This window comes from Ricinus communis, chromosome 4 (assembly GCF_019578655.1).
Source record: "Ricinus communis isolate WT05 ecotype wild-type chromosome 4, ASM1957865v1, whole genome shotgun sequence".
In the NCBI taxonomy this organism is placed as follows: domain Eukaryota; kingdom Viridiplantae; phylum Streptophyta; class Magnoliopsida; order Malpighiales; family Euphorbiaceae; genus Ricinus; species Ricinus communis.
In genome coordinates this window covers 6219032-6245786 of record NC_063259.1, presented here as the reverse complement: position 1 = coordinate 6245786, position 26755 = coordinate 6219032, and the positions used below count along the sequence as shown (strand labels likewise).

Genomic DNA, 26755 nt, shown 5'->3' with positions numbered 1-26755 from the left:
AAAAGTAGCTAATGAAGCCACTGATCCTATACTTAGTTTTGGAGGAGAAAGCCATAGGAGTAATGGTAGCACAGTAGCCATAGGAGCATGGGGTCTATTATGTCAGTAAGAAGTTGCTACCTTACAAATTGAAGTATAACCTCATAGGAAAGGCATGCTTAGCCATGATATAGGCTACAAGAAAGTTGAGGACTTTTTAGTCTTATAAGGTGCAAGGAATTTTAAAAATAGACCCTTTGAAGTACCTATTTGAAGCTCCATCTGTTACAGGGAAGTTGGCTAGATAGTTAGTGTTCCTAATGGAGTTCGACATTGATTACATCACCAAAAAGGTGGTCAAGGGTAGAGTTGTAGCTAAATTCCTAGCTCAGAATGGGATTGAAGGAGATGACCCTTAGAAATTAGAATTTCCTGATGAGAATCTGGGGGTGATCGAGATCTAGAAGTGGAAGATGTACTTTGATAGGGCTATAAACGTAGGAGGTGCAGGCTTAGGAGTAGTTCTGATCATGCCATAAGTGGAGAAGCTGGCAATGGCCAAGTGATTAGACTTTAAAATGACCAATAATATGGCAAAGTACGAGGCATATTAATTTAGATTAAAAACAGTCATGGTAGCAGGAGCTAATCATTTAATGGTCTACGAGGAATTTATGCTGACAATCCAACAAGCCTTCAAGGAATGGAAAGTAAAAGAAGAGAGGTTGAAGCCGTATGTCAACTATCTCAGGAGAGGTTGAAGCTAGACCGAGCTCGTGCGAGGTCAAAGGTGGTCCTCGCGCGAGCTTAGAGTGAACGTGCGCGAGCACAGGTGCAGAAGCAGTTCCCTCTAGGTCAATGCCTCTTATCGCACGAGGTTTAGTGAAGTTGTGCAGGTTCAACCTAAAGGCACGCGAGCTCATATGGGACATGTGTGGGGCTATAAACCGCACGATGTCTAGGTCCATCTACGCGAGTTCAAATTAAACATAAGTGAGGTAAGCTAGGACCTGCGCAAAGTCAGGCTTAAGACCTATAACCTTTAGTATTTTTCTTTTCCTTTTTAGCTATGGGGCAATTTCCCTAGGTTTTTTAGGATCACAGTTCCTTTCTATTTTCCGATTCATAACCAATTAAACTTCCTCATCATCGGGCTTTATGTAACTTTAGTTTCTGAATTTCTATGATAACACTCTCCTCTTAGGAAATAGGGGTTCAATCAGTTGAGAAAGGTTCTTACCTCATTTAAAGGAATGTCAATTCAACACTTTGGTTTGATTTATTTATTAATTGATTCATGAAATGCCTAAATAGATTATGAGGATTCAATACCTGAATAGATTCTAACTTCATTCAATTTTTTTATTTACTTTAATTTTTATTTTAATTTAGTTAATCTTTAATTTCAAAAATTCTAAACAACAAATCAATTTTTAGACATTAGCCAATGTTTGAAAATAATATTGACAATTGGTTCTTAGTGGAACGATAAGTCATACTTGATTATTATATTACTTAATACGACTTATGCACGTTGTTGTGGTTGTAGCACGCATCACTTTCTAGCGTCAATTAGGTCTTAGGTTTCATGTTTGAGGCAAATACAGGTGTCAATATAGTGGCCCAGGACTTTGTGATATTTATAGTAGGCATTTGGTTTATATCTTGCTGCATTAAGGTTTGGCGGGTTCTTAGGGATAGTTGGTTACAGCATTGCCATTTTGTTCCTCTCTCAAAGATCTCCGAAAGAGGTTGCTTGAAGTTAGAGAACCTTCTCGGTTGTTGGACAACATTCATATTAACAATTCTACTTCTTTTAGCCTACTAATTCCCTTTTCCACCAATTCAGACATTCTTCCTCTTGTCATTCTCGATTTCCTCGACTTGTAGCCTGTTGTTACACAAGTCCATGAATGTCTTACAATTCATCATTTAAGACCTCTCAACCTAAGACAAAGGCACATTTCGGACCACTATATGCACTTAGTCCTTTTAAGAAGGCTTGTTCTTCATTAGTCCAGCCTTATTCCACCATCTAGTTATAAAATCTAAGAATGATTCTTTAGGCTTTTGCTTAGTGGGAAAACTCGAGATGTGTATTATAATCATATTGCTTTAAAAAAGAATTACACAAATCTCACCATTCGGCCTTAGAAAATCTTTCTAAACCATGGTACTAGTTTATAGTAGATCCTTCCAAGGACAGTACAAATAATTTCACAATTTGGGATTCACTCAGTTGAGTAGTTCCCATGATAGCAGCATATTATATCAAATGAACCTTCTGATCTTTGATTCCATTGAACTTGTTCATCTCGGGCATCCTGAACTTCGAAGGCAGCTTGTCTTTCCTAATCAGGACTAGCTCATCAAAATCATCAATCGGGTCCAAAACCTTCACTTCCAGCATTCCTTGCATCTTGACTAGTCTTGCACTCAAGCCATTTACTGCTTTATTAGTGGCAAGAGCAGTTTCTTTCTTGGCCTTATTCAGTATGAATTCATCAAGTCCCAAAATTCTTTATTCACCCCTCTTCTAATAGCATCATCAACAAAGGTGGTAGCAGCAACATCAATAAATAGGATCCACAATAACTAGGGAATTAGGTGTTGCGAGGGCAACTGGTGCAGTTGAAGAAGCTTGGTTTGCAGCCATCCCAGTCAAGAGTTGTTGGAGCTCTTCCCAGATCACGCTCTTAGGTCATCAATGACAGTTCTTGAAGAACTCAATATCTTGTTCGTTAGCCATTTCAGTCTCAGTTGTTGATTCGCATTACGTACACGGTAAAGTACACTGGTCATATCAAGTAATATAGTAAACAAGTACGAGTTATCATTTCACTGGTGACTAATTATGAATACTATTTTTAGACCTTGACTAATGTTTGCAACCAAATTGTTGTTTGGAATACTGAAACTAAAAATAAACTAAATTAAAAAAAGAATTAAAGTAAATGAGAATATTGAATGATGAAAGAGTCTATTTAGGTGTTGAATTCCCCTTAGATGTTTATGCATTTCATGAATGAAATAAAAATTAAATCAAACCAAAGAGTTGAATTAACTTTTCTCTAATCTAGGTAAAAGCTTTCCTCAAGTGATTAAATTCCTAATTCCTAAGAGGAGAGCAAGGAATCTCTTCTCTAGCCAACTCACTTAGGTCATGCATTAAGTTTAAGGAATTATCATGTCAAATAATCTTTTAGTGCTCTATTTATAAGAATGAACAATTCAGAAAAAGTTACCTCTAGTTCAATTTTATGAAAATGATATCCAATTAACACCTTGATTTATCAATTGAAATGAATAATTAGAACTTATAAAAATAAGACAACTCAATAGTAATGATTCAATTGTATAAAGAATGATTCAATTCATACAAGAAAAGTTAGGGTTCATCAACACCCAAATAGCAAAAGATTAGTTCCTACACATTGGAATAAATATAGAAGAACAAGGGAAAGAAATTTTCAAACTATTCATGGTTGAAAAGATAAGAAAATCCTCCATTTCAATCTTCAAACCTTGTTGATATTTCTTCCTTCAAAGTCTTGTTCAAAAACCTTAAATTTCTCTAAGTATAATATTCTAAAGCTATTCTCTCTTTAAAATATATGTAAAAATTCATCAAACTCCTTAAAATAAAACATAAAAATTCTTAAATAGTAAAGTAAACACAAGATGACACGACGGCCATATGGGAAGAGTACACAGTCATGTAACATGAACTAATTTGAAATGCAGATTCTTGTATGGGGTCACACAGGTAGCACATAGGGGCCACATGGGAAGAGACACCTCCCTGTGTAAGGTAGTGTAGGAATAGACAAAATGTATATGTGACCCACATGGGAAGAGTACACAGGGGAGTTGGCTTCCTGTGTCAATCTGCTGTTGATTCTACCTTTTTCTAGCCTCAGATCCTCAATTTGGCATGGTGGGGTTAGCTTCTCGTGTGCCTCTCGTGCCATTATTATGACTTGTCCTTCTTTGCTCTTTTGGCATCATTTGTTATCCTTTTTGCTTCTTTAACATAATTTATCCTTTAGATTGCCTAAAACAACTGTAGAACACATTGAACAAACATATAAAACTCAATTGGAGGGTGAAAATCGATATCACACAAGGCATAACTATAAGTGCCTTTAGCATTTATCAATTGCAGTTTCGGTCTAAGTTGTAGATAGTTGAATTCTCGGTCTTTCCAAGTTCCGGCACTGGTCTGATCTTTGTTGACTAAGAAATTATCTCCAACCTATCACTCTTGTATCTCTTCTAATCTAAAGGATTATTTATATGGCTTAAAAATAAAAAGTTAGAGTGATGCACATCAAATGCACAATACATGGCAAAGACAAAGAATAAACAAGGCATTATATAATCATTTCTCCTACACACGATTCAAGGTGAGTCTCTTTCCTAGGATTTTGGGTCTGGGCTTACTATCAACAGGGTATAGTAAGTACCGACGTGCATGTCAATAGCTCTCAAAGCAGTAAATAAACAAGGTGGTTTTTTTCAATATAAGAGAAAACCCTACACATTATGGACTGAGGCCTTCTAAGATGTGAGCTTCAAACTCTTATAAGAGAAAGTACCTCAAATGACAAGCAATTAAGTACCTAGTGGAGATTTCTACTATCATTATCATGAGTTGAATCTTGGATAAGGATAAAAAGCTCCTACAACAATTGCTCTTCCTTTGCTCGTCTCCCCACTCAAGAGTCCATACAATGGAGGAAGCTTACTCAATTGTGAGTGATGATTAGCCAGTGTTGTAATTCCAAAGTTTGAATGGAAATAAAGAACTACTAGCTGGCGCCATCGGGGCTATAGGGACCATTGTGCAAAATGTGTGATAATGGTTTAGTGATACAAGAACAGACTAATAAATGATAGAATAAAAGATAAAAAATACACTAGAATGAGTTGCTCTTATCCCAAGCAGAGTCGCCATTGTGGGCGACGGCTTTGGGCATGCATCCAAGTGTCTTTAGTGACTATAACACTGCAAGGCTTTTCAACCTAATCAAGAATAAGCTAACCAGTCATAGAGACTAGAGTGGTGAAGGGAGTCACCACTTGAGTAATCACGAGGATGCTTTTTCTAAATTTGTGGCATAACTAGATTCCTTAAGGAAGCATCACCACATCTACAGATGGATCTGGATACCAATATCCTTGATTGTGTATTCCTACTTTAATTTTATTAGTTAATAACCTATTCCCTATAAATGCAATAAAATATTTCTATAGATAAGCAATACAACATGGCATGGGTTCGCCTAGTTCTAGCCCAATTTTATTAAGCCTAGCCCATCCTTACATGTTATTTACCCTAATTCATTTTTCATGTTTCATGCAAACTCACTTAGTCTAGCCCAATTTGATTTATTAAGTCCAGACTTACCAACTTTTAGTCCTAAATGGTCTATTTCTTATGTATAAAGACATGTTTTAATTTTCTAAGTCTAAATGGTCAATTTGTTAATTAAACATAGCAAAGCTTATCTAATTCTAGTTAGATTGTGAGTTATTTTTAATTAGCAATCACCCATCAATCAAATATTTGTCCAATATTTTACAGATTATAGAAATACAAATGAAAAGATAAAAGTAGGAAAATAATAAAATTACATCCCTCTAACTTAGAATAAATAAAAAGTAGCTAAAAACAAACGAAAGTGGCAAAATCTGTCAAAAACTATAAAAATGGGCAAGCAAGGGTTGAACAGTCGATCGGCTGTAGGGTAGAGCCGATTGGCTTTATGGGTCCTTCGGGCAACAAATCAATCATTTTTTTGGTATTTTCATTAGTTTTGAATAAAAATCGAGCTCCTAACACCTAAACATCCATTCTAACATGTAAGAAAGGCAAAATCAATTACTATGGAATTAAAAATTGATGAAGTAGGCAATCAAATGGTAAAACACAGGATTCAGGTTTAACTACGAGAAAGTAGACATTTCAGGCAAAAGTTACTATATTTTAAACAGAAGCAACTATATATGTAAAATCCATTGAATTATCATATTGAGATCAATTGTTATTCATAAATAAACAAAAATAAAGAGAATCTATTAGACCCTATACATGCTGGCTATTAAGCAAAGATTAGCAGTATTTATTAGATAGTGAGAAAAATAAAAGGCAACTTTCCTAAAAACATGTTATAATAGAATGGTAATTTCAATCTAATCATATTCATGGAAAATTCTTTAATCAATCACCCTAGCATGCAAATCTAAACAACTAGGCTAAAAGTTATTAAAAATTTAGACCCTAGGCATATAGATCTAATCAAGGCAAGAATCAAATGATTTAGATTATCATAAAGAACATTGAATCTAAATCTAAGCACGTTATGAAATTGATCCTAATCATGTAAAAAGCAAAGCACTATAATCATAAAAAAAAAAAACTTAATGAGATAAATAGAAGAACTCTTAGGTTGTCACCATATTGTGCAGATCCTTGAGTCTCGGAAGTATAGGAGGTGGTTGATCTAAACACTAGATGAGGATCCAGAGTGTTTAGGGTATTTACATTTTACTTTTAGAAATCTCAATATATTTGCCAAAATTTTACTGATCATTCTCTACTGAAAATTGTCAACCTTTTTGCTTAGAGTTTCCTTTTCTATTTATATAGAAAGTAGGGAAACCCTAGAGGCCCATGTAAATACGCCTCTAATTATCGATAATTCCCAAGAATTAAAGGGCTTTATCAAAATATCTTCTAACGATAAATACATATTTTTTAATTACTTGAGATAATATTCATAAATATCCATTAAATAATAAAATAACTAAAAAAGAGATAATTATTAATAAAATCTCTTTAAAAAATTAATTTTGATAATTATAGGTGTTAAAAATTCAAAAAATATTTCAAATAAGCATAAAAACAGAATTTCAAGCTGAACTGCATTATGTAGAGCCTATTAACTCTAAAGGTTCATAGACTCAGAAAGATTTACGTTTTTGCCCATGAACTTGGCCATTTGACTAATTTTGACCTAAAAACTAACTTTTCTGATCAATTTGGTCCAATTTTAATGTTTCTAATTCCGAAAAATAACATTTTGCTCAATTACTCATAACCCTAACCGAGACTTGACTTTCTTTAGTTTTGTGAGACTCAAGAGGAACATCAATTTTCATTATCGGATTTTTCAAAATTTCATTGATATCTATATTCAGAAATTAGGTGCTTACACTTGGTTTAGTCCTCAAAGAGCTCCCTACCTTGAGAGTACGTATCGTTGCTTTTCACATTTTGCACGCACTTCTTACTCTTCTCAACTTCTTGTCCACATGTCACTCCATTTCATGCTTCTACTCAATTGCCTTCTTCATAAAATATAAAGGGGATTTTTCTTTTTTGGATATGCTTCACTTCCATACTACTTCTTTGACTGACAATTATATTTCTTCCCCTTCATTTTACAAGAACGTGCTTTGAGCTTTCAAAAGACTCTATAATTGCCTTTCCATGTTTATGCTTTCTCATTTTTCACATGTCAATAACCCTTAAGGATTATTAAACCAACTATTGGCCGATGGACTGAGGATTTACACATGGATTAAGAATTCAAATATGGACCAAATCTATAGGCTTCAAAATTTAATTAAAAATTTAATGGGTTTCTCTATGGGCTTGACTAAATTTACTATGGTTAGGCCAATGCTGAATTTGGGAACATATTTAATCCACTACATCTCCATTGATGATAGGGCTTTGCACTTTCCAGACTAGGGTTTTAAAGCACAAAGACTTTACCTTTTCTTGTCTCAAGCAATGCTGATGCCTAGAACAGTGAGGCCGAATGATGCCAACCTCTCAATGATTTTCTATGTCTTTCAAAACAAAGTTTGATGATCAATAACTCAATTTCGATCACTAATAATTTAAGAAGGTTCAAAACATAGCTTACTCGAAGTTTATAGAAGAATGGTAGCAAAATAGGCAATGATCCGAGGTAGAATAGTGAGATGGAAAGAGATTGTGTCTTTATAAGGAGAAAAGTTGGAGGCGAGGTTTAAAATGAATATTTTGTTACTTTTAGAAACTGTTGTTTAATACCTAAAGAAAAAGAATATTTTCAAATTAAAATCTCATTCTTAATTAGTTAAATGTTTATTATAATTAATTAAACATTAGAGAATTCAGTGTTTCAATTGAGATTATTATATAAATATTAAATTTAAGTCTCTTTATAATTAATAAAATTAAAAATCTATTTTTAGATAATTATACATGTTAACAAAAAAGATAATTAGAATATATCTATATGAGGTTAATGCGAATGAATGAAAAATAATGGATGACAAAAATGAAATAATATATATAATAGAATGAAATAAGAAAATATGGGTGTTATATAAAGGCACCCAGGTCATTCATTTTATGCCATCATTGAACTCCATAATTAAGATAATCTTGAGCTAGAAAATGAATTAAAAAAAAAAAGTAACTAAGTGAAAGTGATTACTCATTATGGTCGCCAAGGTTGGTAGGAAGGGGTGGGTGCCTGGTTGTGATAAAGATTTGAGTGGTTATCTACCATTTTAACGACTCTTTGCCCAAAGAATTTTATACCATTAAGCTCTTGGATGGCGTTGCTTGCTTCTTGTATGTACTTGTATCTCAGCAAACCATACCTGAGGATTGAGTTTCTTCTGAGTTTACTAGGGACGAAAGTATCGAAATCCGTATCGTACCTAGAAAATATATGCTTCAGATTGCCTTGGTTAACTTGCGATTCTAGATAATCTATAACTGCCAAGATAAACTTCTTTCTCCACTTACTCCCAATTGTGCGACGCTCCTTAGGTTTCTGCTTGCCATTTCCTTGTCCATCCAAATCTAGTCATCTTCTCGGTTTTCTATCTCTATCTCTCACGTGTTCTCTCTCTAACCCTCTCTCTCTCTCCATTACTAGGTAACTATCTTAATAAGTGTGCGTATATATTCTTCTTTAGTTTGGAAATATTCAAATTCAATCTCGCATCCATAGAAAGATTATTGATTATAGAAATCTCAAGTGAAGTTGAAGAGTGAATATAGGCAAGAAATTGGCCGAACTACTATAAATTTTGTGTTTGAATCTCTCATCCATACACTCTTATATTTGTTTATATTTATGTCGGTTTTTTATATTTTATATTAGTAATTATTAAATAGTTTTGATTAATTGCTTCTGTTAATATTAATATTAATACTCAAGTTTTACAAAGCAAAAGTTTTTAACCGGAATTGATTTTTGTAAACAACGATTCAACCCTCCAATTGTCATAAGGTATTTTAATTATTAATACCATAATCCAAATTTGCGAAATGAAGCCGATGTTTTTCTTTGTGCAAATTGAAGCCCAACCTTGTACAGTGGTAAAAAAGATTAAAGATCGCTGCAAAATGCAAACATAAGCCACTAGTTCATTTCAAAAGGAATCTAATCGTACAATTCCCATCGCTTAACTCTACACTATTATCGTCTGAATCATAGTCAGAAAGATTCAATCCACTATATTCTCATCAATGATAGGGCTGCAACTTTCCAGACCGGGGTTTTAAAGCGCAAGGAATTGATCTTTACCTATCTCAAGCAGCAGCGATGCCTAGGACAGTGAGATCAAACGATGTCAGCCTCTTAATGATCAACAGCTTAAACTTCAATCAACAATAACTTAAAAAGGTTGAGAACATCACTTGAAGTTTAGTGAAGAATGGCAGCAAAATAGGCGATGATCGGACGTAGAACAGTGACATGAAGAGAAAATTATGTCTTTATAAGGAGGGGGAGTTGGGGGGCAGGGTTTAAAATGAATATTTTGTTAATTTTAGAGACTGTTGTTTAATACCTGAAGAAATGGAATCTTTTCAAGTTGAACCTCATTTTTAATTAGTTAAATGTTTATTGTAATTAATTAAACATTAGTGAATTGAGTATCTCAATTGAGATTATTAAATAATTTAGAAATATTAAAATTTAAGTGTGTTTATACTTAATAAAATTAAAAATCTGTAATTATACATTTTACCCAAAATTTAAAATAATTGGAATATATATATATATATATATGAGGTTAATGCAAATAAATGAAAAATAATGGGTGATAAAATGAAATAAAAAAATATGGGTGTTATATAAAGGCGAAATCCACAATTAAAATAATCTGGAGGTAGAAATAAAAAAGTAAGAACTAAGTGAAACATATTACGCACTGTGGTCGCTAGAATTGCTACCCTCCCTTAGAACAAGCAACAAGTCACGAACTTTAGAAAGATAAAAATCGATATTTTAGATATTTTATTCATATTTAATATAATATCTCTAAATGAGAGGAATATTAAATTAATATTAAAACCATTGGGACTTGCTAATATCATCTAAGCTAAATTTATAGATGTTAAAATAACTAATTTTTAATATTATTATCTTGATTTATATTGAAGTTTTATCCAACGTCTATTAATAAAATATTTTTATAAGAATGCATACCTTGATTTCCATTTTTCAATATCGAAATTTAAAAAAATAATTTATTGATAATATTTAAATATTGGAGCTGGTTTAAATAACTAAAAGTCTATTAAGTGGAGCTGATTTTTGCAACAATTTTTAAGTATGTCAATATAATTAAAAAAATATTAAAGGCATTTCTTCATGTTTCCACAAACTTATTCCTTTATTCTTTTATACTTCTTGAATGTAACAAGGATTATATATTTTGTAAGATGTGCATTTCCATTCAGGTTTTATTGGAGATGTGAGTTAAATATTTTATATATATATTATTCAATTTTAATTAAAAATATAATTAATATATATTATTAGTGTTAGGGAGTGGAAATATTTTAGATGGACCACTAAGAATCTCACATTCTTTTTTAATTTTAATATTATAAGAAATTGATTTCACTAAAAATAGATAGAAGTTTCGAATTCGAAGCCTTTAGCTTCAAGAATAATAATTTTAACCAATTATGTTAGGTTTGAATTAGATTATACTTTAAGTACAATTAATTTGATAATTTGTTCGTTTAAAAATTATTTCGAATGAAAATATTTAGCTAAATACTGCACCCATCTCATTACTTTCGCCGGAGGGGATGGGAAAAAAAGAAAGGAAAGAAAGGAGGAGAAGTATTCTAATTGTACATAAAATGGGACCCTCAAATTCCCCTTCAAGGGAATATATTCATTTTAGAGAATATATTCATTAGGAAAAAGATGCTTGGAATTCAAGCTAACATGCCCTTAAGACTGAGCCACCCAGCTTTTCTAGTGGGTTACGATCTTGAAACATAATGAATTAAAAGTTAAACCATAACTTTGCTTGATTATTATTATTATTATTATTATTATTATTATTATTATTATTATTATTATTATTATAAAGTGACAATGACTGGCTCTAAGAGGAATCTCCAAATCTAAATGAAATGGCATATCTTTTCTCTCTCATGTGCACTACACGATTAAAAGTGCCAAAATCTAAGATATAATTTTATGTTTTATATGCAAAGTATGTACAAAAGGGTCGGGTCTACGTCTTGTACACTAATTTTCTGGCTCCGTTTGGACAATTAAGTAGGACATTCTTAGACATTTATTACTTTATTTTTCTTTTCTTTTGTTGGATATTACTTATTTCCTAACTATAAAGTAAGATCTAATACTTAGTAAGGTTTAAGAATTTATAAATAAACTAGTGATTCACCCTTGCGTTGCACAATCGTTATTATTATTTTGATTATAAAATTAAATTGATAAATATAATTTAATAAAATTTTAAATTTTTAATATTAATTTATAATATTTTAAAAAATAATAACAAACTAACTATTTAGATACAATTTAATAAAAAGTTTAATATTTAATATTAATTTATAATATTTTTAAACAATTAATATTTAATATTAATTTTTAATTTAAAATTTTATTAATGTAATAATATAAAAATTATTTTAAAAATATTTATTAATTAATTTTAGTATTATATAACTTAATACTATAATTGATATTACTATTTTTAGGATTAAAATTTTATTATATAATTTAAAAATTAATTTATTATTAAATATAATATTAAAAATATAATTTAAGATGTTATTTTTTAAAATTAAAATTATTGTTTAATTAAAAATTAATTTATTAGTTTATATAATATTAAATATAAAATTAATATGCTATTTTTTAAAATAAAATTAGTATCATTATCTTATTAGAAAATTATTTATTAGTTAATTTAATATTAAATATATAATTAATATGCTATTTTTTAGAATAAAATTAGTATTATTATCTGATTAGAAAATTATTTATTAATTAATTTAATATTAAAATATAATTAATATACTATTTCTTAGGATGGAATTAGGATCATCATTTGATTAGAAATTTTTTTTTGATAAATTTAAGAAACTATTTATTAGTTAATACAATATTAAAATATAATAAATATATTATCTTTTAGGATTAGAGTTAGTGTTCAAATAGAAATGTAACTTATTAATCAATAAATTAATAGAAAAAACTATCAAATTACACATAAACTTAAATTCTATGTGAAGAAAATAGTATACATATCAAAATCATATGTGACAAAAATAGTACACATATCAAAATATAAATTTTACCTATAAAAAATTAAGTACACATGTAAAAATAAAATTAGATTTTAAAAACTAATATATATATATATATATATATATATATAAATAGTATTATAAATTTAAAAACAAATTCGCTATTTATTTATTATTGTTATTTAAATTTTATTTTATATGCATTCAATTTAATGAATGTGTAACAATACAAAATTATATGTGATAAAATTTTTCTACCAGTTAATTGATTTAATTTAAAATATGAATTTATGAATTTGTTATATCAAAACCTGGAAGGAAATAGTGACTTATTCAAATATGAAAAATTATCTCTTAAGAACAATTTTGCAATTTCAATAAGTTGAACTTTTGTCACCAAAATCGAATTCTAACGCAATTTAATTAGTTTTTAAGATTTTTTTTACTTTTATTTAGGTATTTTTTATTTGAGGTGAAACACTATAAATGGTAAAATTCATAAAATTTAGTTAGAGACGCCTTTAGATCTACTCAAGGTGACACTAGATCAACACCACATCTATATATATATATATATATATATAACTTTTGAGACTTAAATATTTTTGACATATGTATTTGATTTTTAACAGATAGGATTTTTATTTTGACATGTATACTATTTTTGACACATAGAATTGAGGTTTATGAGTAATTTTGTAGTATTTTCTATTAATTTATTGATTAATTAGTTACGTTCCTAATTAGACACTCATTGTAATCCTAAAAAATAACATATTAATAATAAATTAGTTTTTTAATTAGATAATGATTATTTTTTGAATAGATAATAATTAGTTTTCTAATTAAATAAAGATTATTCTAAAAAATATCATATACTAATTTTATTTTAATATTATATTAACTAATAAAATTTTTTAACAATGTGCTTAATTTATGACACGTACAATTTTTATTTTGACATGTGTACTATTTTTGACACATAGAATTCAAATTTATATGTAATTTTGTGATTTTTTTCTATTAATTTATTGATTAATAAATTATATTCTTAATGAAACACTCATTTTAATTCTAAAAAATAACATATTAATAATAAATTAATTTTCTAGTTAGATAATGCTTAGTTTTCTAAGTAGATAATGCTTACTTTTCTATTTAGATAATGATTATTTTAAAAAATATCATACTAATTATATTTTAATATTACATTAATTAATAAATTAGTTTTCTAATTAAATAATGATTATAATTATAAAAAATAATATCTTTAAATATTATATAAGTTAATTTTTAGTTATATAATAATATCTAATTTTAAAAAACAGTAATATCAATTGTATTGATAATTTATATAATATTAGAATTAATAATTAAATACATTAAAAATAATTTTTATATTATTTCACTAATAAATTTTTTAAAAAATTAAAGATATTTAAAAATAGTTAATTTGCTATTATTTTTTAAAGTATTATAGGTTAATATTAAATATTGAAAAATTTATTAAATTATATTTATAAACTTAATTATATAATCAAAATAATAATAATAATGGTCATATAATACACACGACTAGTTAATAGTAATTTTCATGATTGACCATAAAATCCGTAATTTATGACATAAGCTCATAATTTATGACCCATGACCTAAGCTATACATTTTTGGTTTCCATGTATCAATTGAAGTTGGGAGCAAGTAAAGAACTTTTTTACAGGCAATTAGTTAGTTTAATGATGGAAAAGTAAAAGGTAGGGTTGCAAAACTATTTGAATTGATTCGGATTCAGCTCGCTTTTTAACTCTTTTAAGCTCATTCAAAAAATATAATGATCTGAACTTGATTTTATTTCTAAACTTGTTAAGAATTTGAGCTAAACTTAAGAAGATAAAAGTTCGACTTGGTACGGTCATGAGTTTCTAAACTCGTTATAAATAATATAAATATTTTTTTATAATTATTCTTAAAATTAATTTTTTCACGATAATAAAGATGAAGTTAAACAAATCTCTTATAAATCAAAATGAAAATGTTAATCTCTTATAAATCAAAATGAAAATGTTATACTTAATTATGATATATCTTTTATATATTTATATTCACATATAAATCTTTAATCTTCTAAAAACTTTATTTTACAAGTTAATTTTTTATTTTATTTTTAGTAAAGTAAAATATTTGTATTTAATTTTAAAATAATATTTTTATCCCTTTGAGCTTATTATTTTGTATGGTTCTTCTCCTATTAGTTTCATTATTAATATATTTTTTATTTTTTTATTTTTCTTATTTATATAATAAAAACAAGCAAAATGTTAAGAAAATATTACTATTATGAACGATTCAAGTTTGACTCGGGTTTGGCTCGTTTTTCAATTTGTTAGAACTTGTTAAAAATATTTTGAATTCAAGCTGATTTTGACCATTAATATACCTTCATAAAGCAGAGCTTAAATAATGACGTGTTTAGATCGGCTCGGTTCATTTTCAGAACTAAGTAAAGAAGGAGCTATACGTGTATCCGGCAGTAAAAGGAGTTGAGAAACTAGAAACTTTCAAAGAGTTGCTACAGCAAGTTAGATGCGGAAGTTACGAATTGCTTGATGACCAAATATATGAAGTTCTATAATTAGAAAAAAACTAATTTTCCTTGTATAAATTACATATCAATATATATATATATATATATATATATTAATTTTGAAACTTAAGATTTTTGAACATGTGTGTTTAATTTGACAAATTGAATTTTTATTTTGACATATGTATATTTATTTTGACATATGGGATTCAAACTTATGTGTAATTTTATGGTTTTTTTATTAATTTAGTAATTAATAAGATATATTCTTAATTAAACACTAATTATAATCCTAAGAAATAACATATTAATAATAAATTAATTTTTTAATTAGATAATGATTAATCTAAAAATAGCATATTCATTATATCTTAATATTATATTAATTAATAAATTAGTTTTCTAACTAGATAATAATTCTAATTATAAAAATAATTTTCTAAATATTATATTTAATATTTTTAATTATATAATAATTTTTAATTTTAAAAATAGCAATATCAATTATATTAGTATTAATTTATATAATATTAAAATTAATAAATAAATATTTTAAAAATAATTTTTATATTATTGTACTAATAAAATTTTAAAAAATTAAGTATATTAAAAATAGTTAGTTGTTATTATTTTTAAAATATTATAAATTAATATTACATATTAAAAATATATTAAATTGTATCTATAAATTTAATTTTGTAATTGAAATAATAATAATGACCGTGCAATGCACGAGTAAACGACTAGTATACATTAATTTCTGAGACTTAATTTTTTTAACACGTGTTCTTAATTTTTGACACATAAAATTTTTATTTTGACATGTGTACTTATTCGGCACATGAGTTTCAAGCTTATGTGTAATTTTGTAGTTTTTTACTATTAATTTATTAATTTATAAGATACATTCCTAATTAAACACTTATTATAATCCTAATAAATAATATATTAATAAAAAATTAGTTTTCTAATTAAATAATAATTAATTTTCTAATTAGATAATGATTATTCTAAAAAATAGCATATTCATTATATTTTAATATTATATTAATTAATAAATTAATTTTTAATTAGATAATAATTTTAATTATAGAAAATAATATTTTTAAATATTATATTTACTTACAAAATAATTTTTAATTATATAGTAATTTTTAATTTTTAAAAATAGTAATATCAATTATAATGGTAATATTAATTTATATAATATTATAATTAATAAATAAATATTTTAAAAATAATTTTTATATTATTATACTACTAAAATTTTAAAAAATTAAAAATATTGAAACATAGTTAATTTACTATTATTTTTGAAATATTAGAAATTAATATTAAATTTTATTATATATATTAAATTATTTCTATAAAATTTAGTTTTATAATGGAAATAATAATAATGTTCACCACTAATACATATTAATGCCTAGCAACTATCATTCTTAGCTAGTTAGCTTATCATAATTTATTTAGTTCAATTGGTCATAGGTTATCATAATAATTAGAAACCACAATGGATTAACACAGTTTATTTATGTTGTCATCCAAAATCTCATTTTTACCTTCCTTAGTTTTAAATTGTAACTTATTACATTTCATTAGCTTTTCGATTTTTTTATTAATTTTAGCAGTATCCATTCTATTTATTTTTCTCTCTTTTAGTTACAAAATTCACCATTTAATTTCCTTAAAACTTAAAAAATTGCATGAATAGACATAAGATTTATTAAGTCTCATAAATTAACTTTATGAGACTTAATAAATGGTGAATTTTGAAAAATTAATAAATTAACTTCCTAATGAGGTAATGATTCAAATTTTAGAAAATAACATTTTTAATTATATTTTTAATATTATATTAATTAATAAATTAATTTCTTAATTATATAATAATTTTTAATTCTATTAGTAATATCTATGCAGTATCAATTTTATATATAATCAAAAATAACTAATTAATACTCTTATATTAATTTTTATATTATATTTTAATAAAATTTTAAACTATTACATACTTTTAAGAAAAATGCCTAAAATATTCTAAATTACCATTATTTCATAAAATATGATAAAAGATTATAAAATATTTTATTTTTATTTTTATTTTTAAAAAATAATTATTATTATGTAACACATGGATAAACGACAAGTTAAAATTGAATATCATGCATGAAACTTTTAATTTATAACTAGATATTTACTCATTGATGAGTTTTTTGATAAATGTGAAAATAAATTACATGAGTGGTCATCAAAATTTTCTTATTTTGTAATAAAAGGAAAAATTATAAATTTGGCGTTTTAACTTTTTGTTTTTTCTATTTTGGTATCTAAATTATTATTTTTGTTCTATTAAGTGCTCGAATTTGTTAAAAATATTCAATATAGTATCTCTAACCGATTTTACAGGTTAAAGTGCTTATTTAACTTATTTTAAATAGTAAATTGACTTAAATACCTTCTTTAAAAATAATATCATATTTTTTTATTTTCGTCCATTTTCAACACTACTACTTTTGAAATTTATTTGTTTCTCAAAGTATTTTTAAAAAGTAAAATTATTATATTTTTCCCATTCATTCAAATAAAAATTGAAAAAAATTAAATGTTATTTACTTATTTTTTTTTATTTTCATACATTCACCTTAAGAAATAAAAGTAAAATAAAATCTTTCACCTTAAAATAATAAAAGAAGAAAGATGAAGATATTAAATATTCTAAAAAATAATTTTTAGAAATGAAAAGATGATGAGTAAATTTTTCCTTTTAAAGATAAATAAAAATTAAAAAAAATTAATCCAACATTTTTTTTAATGCTAAAAGAAGATTTGATAGAAAATAGAAAAGAATAAAAAAATTAAGAAAAGGAAAAGAAGAAAAAGAAAAAAGTGTAAGAATGAATAAAAATATTTAGGTCATTTTATGTGTAAAATGAATTAAATTATTACTTTAACTTGTAAAACCTGTAAGAGATATAAATTAGCAGGTTCAGACACTTGAGTGAACAAAAAAATAATTCAGATATTAAAATAGAAAAAAATCAAAAAGTTAAGATACTAAAATTGTAATTATCTCGTAATGAAAAGGTCTTAAAATTTTAATTTTGAAAAATACATAAATGATACTTCTTTTGTAACAAATAAAAAAATCTGGTATATTTTTGTTACAATGTAAAGTCTAGTTATCATCTATGTAATTTATTCTCTAAGTGTGTGAGAAAAATCACCATTGTTATTAAAATTGAAATTTAGGAACCATTTAATTACAAATCAAAATTCAGTACCTTTTTATTACAAAGTTTAAAATTTAATAATCGCGAACGCAATATACTCTTCTTAGATTACACTATATTATCCTAATAATTATAACTTATTTTCAAAGATATGGCCTAAATTAATATGTCCATACGTTTAGCGATTGTTCCAGCTCTGATTTTCGCTAAATAAGGTAAAGTCAAGATATATGTCGTTCTGATGTGAACAAACACTTTTTCGATATGAAAATATTTAGAATAGAAAGCCATAATCTGATAGATATATCAATCTTATTATATATAAATCTTATATACGTATAAATAGTAATATAAATTGATTTTGTGGATATGGCCTAGATTAAGTATTATCAGAAATTTGGGATTGTTTTAATGAATGTATAAGACTTTATTTAATCAGAGTAAAAAATTTCAAGAATTACTACATTATTGTTTTTGTTGGATATTTTCACAAACGGTTTGAAGTATTATTTTCTAAAATAGTTTAATGTATTCAGGAATTAATTTGAAATACATCAAAATGAAAAAATATTACATATCTTACTGCTAGTTGAATTAACTCTATCATTGATAGACGTAGGGTTTTAATTCTTGAAATTTTAGATTTGTGGGATAGGAATCTTCCGTTGATTGTCAAAGAAGAAAGCATTTATTCCATTTGAACTAAATAACATTATTTATTTGGAATAGATTTTATGATCCATCAGCAGATTTGACATGCTTTGTTATGGGCTTTATATTATCCCTATTTTTCTATCCCAGAGAGAGAGAGAGAGAGAGAGAGCTTTCATATGGCTGTTTTTCTCTTCTTCTTTTTTACTTCCTTTACTACGATGGGTGGGACCTGAGCCAATTTGTTTGGTATGATTTCTTTTGTTTGATTTGGTTTATATGGGATTGAGGATATGTGAATGTGCATGGAAAGGACAATCTTCAATTCCACAAAAGGGATAAGAAGCTGAGCCCCAACAAGCTTTAGAAGAAGTGAGGTCCCCCAAATTCCTACCATCAAAAGCTCCACACTCATTAACACTACCTTTATATGTCCATTGATGTTTATGTCCCCAAATAACACACTCCATACCCCAAAAGTTGTTTCCATATAATTCTCTCTGCTGTTCTTTTCTAATAATAAATTCAATTTTATTTGAATATTACTAAAATAGGGAAAGACATAATATTTTGAGTTAAAAAATATGCCACCTTCACTTATGAGTTTTTTTATTGTAATAAAAGTGCCTATGATTCAAATATTTTGATCCTCTCATCTCTCTTTCTAATTATTTTTTTTTCTTTTTCAGAAAAATATTTAAACTAATGAGTCATTCTAATATACTATAAATGTACAATACTGTATAAACTTATAAAAATCAATATTATTTTACTTTTAATAACTTATTAATACAATCAAATATTAAATTAATCAATTATATATAGTATCTAATTATTTATAAGTTAAATACATTACTTTTTTTAATAAAATATTTATCTATTTTTTTTAATTTAATATGTAGTACTTAAGATTTATTTATATAATTTTAATTTGTATAAATAATTAAAGATTATATATAAACTTATTCATAATTTAAATTAGTAGAAGGACATATAAAATAACTAAATTATTTAAAATTATACTAATTAATTGTTTATAATTGAAAAACAAATTTATAAAAGTAGAGTGCCACAATAATATTTTAGCAAAATTTTGAATTAAAATATAATTTTAAAAGCTAAAATAATGAATCGGAATTTCCACTTAAAATAAATACAAAATTCATATCATTTAAAGTGAATTTTACTTTTATTATATAACAAACGGGACACCATATTTTATTTACAACAAATCCTATTAAATATTCATTCGTATTGGAATGAATTATGCGTTTGTACATTATAAACTTAAAACAATAAGTAATTATTTTAAAAAGGATTTTAAAATTTTTTTGTTAAATAAAATCTCTTGTGTCATTTTTTCTTTTGAAAATAGTTTTATCATGATATCCATCTTTTTATTAGGTTTTGCTAGAACACCGTTGTTGTATTCTACCATTGTAAGTGTATTTTTTAATTTTTAAATAATTAATTAATTAATTATATATATCTTTCTATTAATTAGTTTGTCAATGAATTGATATATGATTTTAAATTATTTATACAAATTAAAATTATATAGATAAATCTCGTAGTTATAAATTACTACTTATTAAAATCTAAGAATAAATAAAATATTTTAATAAGTAAAAATAATATTTTTGGTTGAATAATAACTAAGTATTATATATAACTTATTAATCTAGTAATTAATTGCTTTTGTAAATTATACGAATTAAAATAGAATTAACTTTTATAGGTTTATATAGTAAGGTACACCTATACCACATTAGAATGACACCTTTTATCAATTTTACTACTAATTTCAGCAGAAATCTTTAGGCATATTCTACCAATCAAATTATCTATAAACACATTCATTACAAATGAGTCAAGTTATTAAAATTAACAATGTTGACACAATTGATTTTTAAGTGTTTATTTTAATTGATTTTTATGAATAAGTTTGAACCAATTGCCCTAAGTGATGTGCTACTATTAATTAATATGACTAGGTTTTATTGAGTTGTCTGATGACACTAAATAGAATCTATATAAAATATTTCTCTAATGTATTATGGACGATAGATAAAGATATTCAAACTCAAAACCTACTAAATTTTTATAAATAAAAATACATAAACAATGTCATTCCTTTATAAATATAGTACTAGTTGTATGTGTTTGAATATGTATAAATATATACATGTTTATAGCTAAAAGATTGTAAATTACTTTATATATTTATTAATTAATAATATTTTATAATTAAATTAAATATATATTTATCATTTCCATATAAAATGCGGCTAGAATTTATCTATATTAGTTTTTAATTCATTGCACACAAATATTAAATATTTAACTCGTTATTATTTATAATATATATATATATATATATATATATATATATATACTTAAATTAAACATTATAATTGAACAAATTATATCTCTCATATAATATCTTTATTATTATTTTCATTTTAGTATGTTATTTTAATTTTTTACTTCTCATATTACTATTATACTAGATACATAATTAATATTAAAATATAAATAATATATTTTTCTTAGAATAGAAATCATTGTATAATTTAAAAATTAATCTATTAGTTAAACAAAAATTAAAAAAATAATTAAAATATTAAATTTTAGGATTAGAATCATTGTTGACTTAAGATTTTCATAAAATTGAATTTCTACAGTTAGAATTATACTAAACTAATTAATTATAAATATTATATATTAGTAAATTAAATTAATAAAACACTAAATTAATCTAATTAATTAAAAACTTACTAAGACTATCAGTATATTTATATGTTACTTTCATTTTGCATTTTCATATATGTTATGAGAGTATATGTATAGGAACAACCAGTTATTATGCAAATTTTCCCAAAATTTAATCTCTATGGGAACAATAGTTATCTTTTAATATTCTCATAGCAACAAGTTTTGGATTAATTCTATATATATTAATTTTGGAGATATAAAATCTGTTTAATATATAAATTTTTTATATTGACATGTATATTTATTTTTGATATACAAATTTATGTGTAATTTTATAATTTTATTTACTAATCAATTAATAAATAAGTTATATTTCTAATTAAAATAATCTTAATCTTAAGAAAACATATTAATTATATTTCAATATTATATCCAAATCGTTTTTCCATTAATGATAGTAAAACACCTGTGGGTAGCTTAAAAAACAATAGCAAATCACTTTGAAGGCATATATATATATATATATATATATATATATAGAGAGAGAGAGAGAGAGAGAGAGAGAGAGAGAGAGAGTTTTGTGTGCTAAACAAATGAAAATAGAATCAGCACTTAATTAATCATACAAATCATGATGGAAAACTTTCTGTTGCTAATGATGGAGATAATAAATAAAAACATGTCTTTAATAGTGTTCCAACCATCATAAGATTGTAGGCTTATTGGTTCACATAATATAAGCTAAAAGGTGGATCGTAGTACGAAATAGAGATCATGATGACTGACCCATGCATTTATATGCATATAATGATTTTGTGATGAGGTAATTTAACTAAGGAATAACCCTCATTTATATTTTGTATTTTTTTTTTCAGATTGAGTTTTTACATTTTTATTTCATGACAATGAATCTGTGCATTTTTATTTTTATAAAATCTAAGTTATTTTCTTACAAAAATATAAACTCTATTAACTTTATGTGCAAAATAGATTCGTGTATTTCATAAAAATAAAAATGTAAAGATTTAATGTCACAAAAATATAAAAATTCAATCTGGACAAGAAATACAAGAGGCTAAACATGAGTTATTCTTTAAAATAAAAAGGCAATTAATACCCATTTTTAGTGATAGCAAAGAAGTGTGTGACACAGTTATAGATTTGAGTTTTTATTTTTATTTTTTATTTTTTATAATTTAAGTGTATATTTTTATTTATACACCAAATTGAAAGAATAATGATATATTTATTAATTTTAAATAACTGAGTATATATATATCAGTTATTTGATGTCAAAATGTAAAATAATTATTTATATATACTGTTTACCTATTTATTGTAGTGTATACAATTAGTATGGAAAAATTTTATCCTATCAATTTAGAATATAATTAAATAAAATGTCTTATATATTTTAGATGTATACCTTCACTTACAAAACAAACCGCTAGATAATTGACATATATTCATTATTCTTAAATAATTGAGTATATATCAATCATCCAATATCAAAATATAACACATATATATTTTATTTTTTATTTACGTATGATGCACAAAAATTTTAATATTTAGATTCTTTATATTTAAAAAGAATTTTAAATAAAAAAATTTTAAATTTAGAAACATGAAGATATTTATTATTACATAATAGTATTATAATTTAAAATTAGATTAGTTCATCTAAACTTTTATAGTAACAACTAAAATAAACTCAATTAACTAAATAATTAGTAATGCCCTATTAGAATCAGATCCAGTATTTAAAAAAATAGCATCATATTTAAATATAATTATTTTTATTAATATTTTAAATTATAAATATTCTATTATTTATTGTTATAACAGTTGGTTTTTGTTTTAATTATTATTAGCTAATACTTTAGAAATAAATTTTATAGAATGTTCATTCTAACCACTTTAATGTACTGAATTCTAGTCCTCTTTTAAAATCTTCTTCAGTATTTTAAAAAATATTCTAAATATTTTAATATCTTCTTCAATAGTTTTTGAAAAGGTCTAATGGATAACAATAATTTACAATAGCCAAGACTAATAAGTATATCCTTAATCTTTTTTTACTACTTCTTATCTTTTTCTATTTTAATTTTCATTTTTTTTTTCATCTAGAATCTTTTGAAGCCCTATTTTTATAAAAATCTTATTGTCATACTATTATTATTATTTATTTTTGTTATTAAGCTATATTAAATTAGTAAAAGACTAAATAGAACAATTTTAATAACATAATAACCTTTCAGTAAATTTATCCTCCCCCTCTTCAAAGTTTCATATATTTGGTACGATATATTAGTTACATATTCATTGCAATATTTAATCTAATATAAATGAGGATTACCCTAACCGTATACAAACTTTGACTACTCAAGAATTCTTTTCCACATGGTGTATGAATATATCACATTACAAAAGGCATACTGCTCATTTCTAGCAGTACAGATACATACATGCATGCATACATGCTCCAATAAGAGGGAGAGAATCTTTTTTTGCCAAGGAAGACTGTTCTTCCCTTTTATATTAGAATAGGTGCTCTTTTTATTTAATTCCAAATTTTAATAGTATTAAAATGTTTTCTTTTGTACAAGGGTTAGCTTGTCACCTGTGCTTTCTTAGTAGAGAGAGAGAGGGGGCAAATTCTTCTTCTTCATCGTCTTCTTCATCTTCTTCTTAAAAATCGCACCCTATTCTTCCCTATTTGCATCGCATTTGTTCTTGAATCTCTTTAGTATTCCTAAGAGAGTTATCTTAGAGAGAGAAAGAAGAGAATGTTCCATACAAAGAAACCCTCAAATATGAATTCCCATGATAGACCCATGTGTGTTCAAGGTGACTCTGGTCTTGTCTTAACTACTGACCCTAAACCTCGTCTGCGTTGGACTGTCGAACTTCATGAACGCTTTGTGGACGCTGTTACTCAACTTGGAGGCCCAGATAGTACTTACTATTTCAATTCTCTTACTATAATCTTAATTTCTCACTTAATTCATACTGTTATGCCTTCCTTAAATATTTATCTTCTTCTTATTTTTCTGTTTATGTTTGTTGATGAATTTTCCCTCCTCCCCTTTTCATGTAGAGGCCACTCCAAAGACCATTATGAGAGTCATGGGTGTGAAGGGTCTTACCCTTTACCACCTCAAAAGCCATCTTCAGGTTTGAATACAGTAACATCATTTCTTGCTTCTTTTGCTTTTGTAACTACATCTTTTATGCCATCTTCAGGTTTCTCTTTGATTTCATTCTTTTTCTTTTTCTTTTCATCTTAGTGTTCCTTTTCTATTTAATTATTATTCTTTTTCTTGATTAGAAATTCAGACTTGGAAAGCAACCACACAAGGAATTTAGTGATCCCTCAATTAAGGATGGTAAGAGTGGGATTTTTCTTTTGTTTTCAATTTTGTTTCTGTGCTGATACAAAATATAATAAGACAATCTAATTTATATTTTCTTTGATTCCATGGCAGGTCCAGCATTAGATCTTCAGCGAAGTGCAGCTTCTACTTCTGCAATGATGGGCCGCAGTATGAATGAGTAAGTATTACATTGAATAATTGACTATTAATTTATCAATTTTCATTTTGTTTCTTTTTTTATATTTTAAAATATAAGATTCAGTACAAAGAATTACCTAAGTTGGTATTTTAATGCTTGTATATTTGGGGTTTGCTTTCGGGTTTTCGTGTCAAATATATGTGTGAAACTGTATATATAACAGTAACTCACACATGGTTGATGCGATTAGGATGCAAATGGAAGTGCAGAGAAGACTGCATGAACAATTAGAGGTTAGTTCCTTCAAATATTCATTTATGTGTAAGATATTTAAATCAAGAAAGAATATTCTATATGGACTTGGCATGAATGGCTACAGGTACAAAGGCATCTTCAATTAAGGATTGAAGCGCATGGGAAGTACATGCAGAACATGTTAGAGAAAGCTTATCAAACACTTGCAGGAGAAAACATGGCCTCTGGAAGCTACAAAGGAATTGGAAATCAAGGAGTTCCTGATTTGGGTGCAATGAAGGATTTTGGGCCTCTAAATTTTCCACAATTTCAAGACCTCAACATTTATGGAGGTGATCAACTTGATCTCCAACAAAATATGGACAGGCCGTCTCTTGATGGCTTCATGCCAAATAATGATCACATTTGCTTGGGAAAGAAGAGGTCTAGTCCTTACAGCGGCAGCGGCAAGAGCCCTTTGATTTGGTCTGATGATCTACGTTTGCAAGATCTTGGATCAGCACCAACATGTCTAGGACCTCCAGATGATCTTTTCAAAAGTGACCAGATTCAGATTGCTCCACCATCAATGGATAGAGGAACCGATCTGGATTCAATATCAGACATTTATGAAACGAAGCCAATGCTTCAAGGTGATGCAATGGGTGAAAAGAAATTTGACGCATCAACAAAGCTTGAAAGGCCATCACCAAGAAGAGCACCCCTTCCAACTGACAGGATGAGCCCTATGATCAATTCTGGTGCTATGCCGCAGGACAGAAATTCACCGTTTGGGTGAAGCGCATACTGATCTATAACTACCTTGATATGTAAGTGACTTGATGATATAAAGTACGCTCTTAATATTAGCCTATGTAGGGTTTTGGTCTCACAAGTTGGCAAATTTATTGTTAGAACTAGGTTCTTCTACTCGAGCATGATATAGATAATGCCATGCATGGCAATATCATCAAAATTAAATTATATTAATTAACTAACTAGTACGTTTCGTACTTACTTTATGGTCTTTGTTTCCTCTATATATTGTATCCTCATCAATATCTTATAATGGATGGTTTGAAAATGGTATAATACCTTTGATACGTATTTCTAATTAAAAGTTGCCAAATATAAGCATTCTTCATTGATCTCTTCATATCACCATAATTTGAAAAGGCTTCTTTTAATATCCACAAATTTACTCTAGTGACGGTAGCATATCTCAACTTGGGTAAGTTTTTAAGTTGG

At 26.3% G+C, this 26755-nt stretch overlaps 1 protein-coding gene and 1 long non-coding RNA gene across 3 annotated transcripts; one reads left to right on the top strand and one right to left on the bottom strand.

Moving 5' to 3' along the window:
- Window positions 1-9398: 9398 nt before the first annotated feature.
- Window positions 9399-9752, bottom strand: LOC112535015. The gene is made up of 2 exons (XR_003079221.2): window positions 9692-9752; window positions 9399-9600 (listed from the first exon to the last, which is right to left on the bottom strand). It is a non-coding gene; the product is annotated as an uncharacterized LOC112535015 (long non-coding RNA).
- Window positions 9753-24342: 14590 nt separating this feature from the next.
- LOC8274310 (myb family transcription factor IPN2) lies at window positions 24343-26529 on the top strand. 2 transcript variants are annotated; one of them, XM_015721706.3, is made up of 6 exons: window positions 24343-24715; window positions 24858-24934; window positions 25089-25146; window positions 25246-25312; window positions 25497-25566; window positions 25653-26529. In XM_015721706.3, the coding sequence occupies exons 1-6, from the start codon at window positions 24547-24549 to the stop codon at window positions 26304-26306; spliced, it is 1095 nt and encodes a 364-aa protein (XP_015577192.1). In that variant the 5' UTR covers window positions 24343-24546; the 3' UTR covers window positions 26307-26529. The 2 variants fall into 2 exon arrangements, with proteins under 2 accessions (XP_015577192.1, XP_002523053.2); XM_002523007.3 differs by having other exon boundaries at window positions 24344-24715; window positions 25524-25566.
- Window positions 26530-26755: the final 226 nt, after the last annotated feature.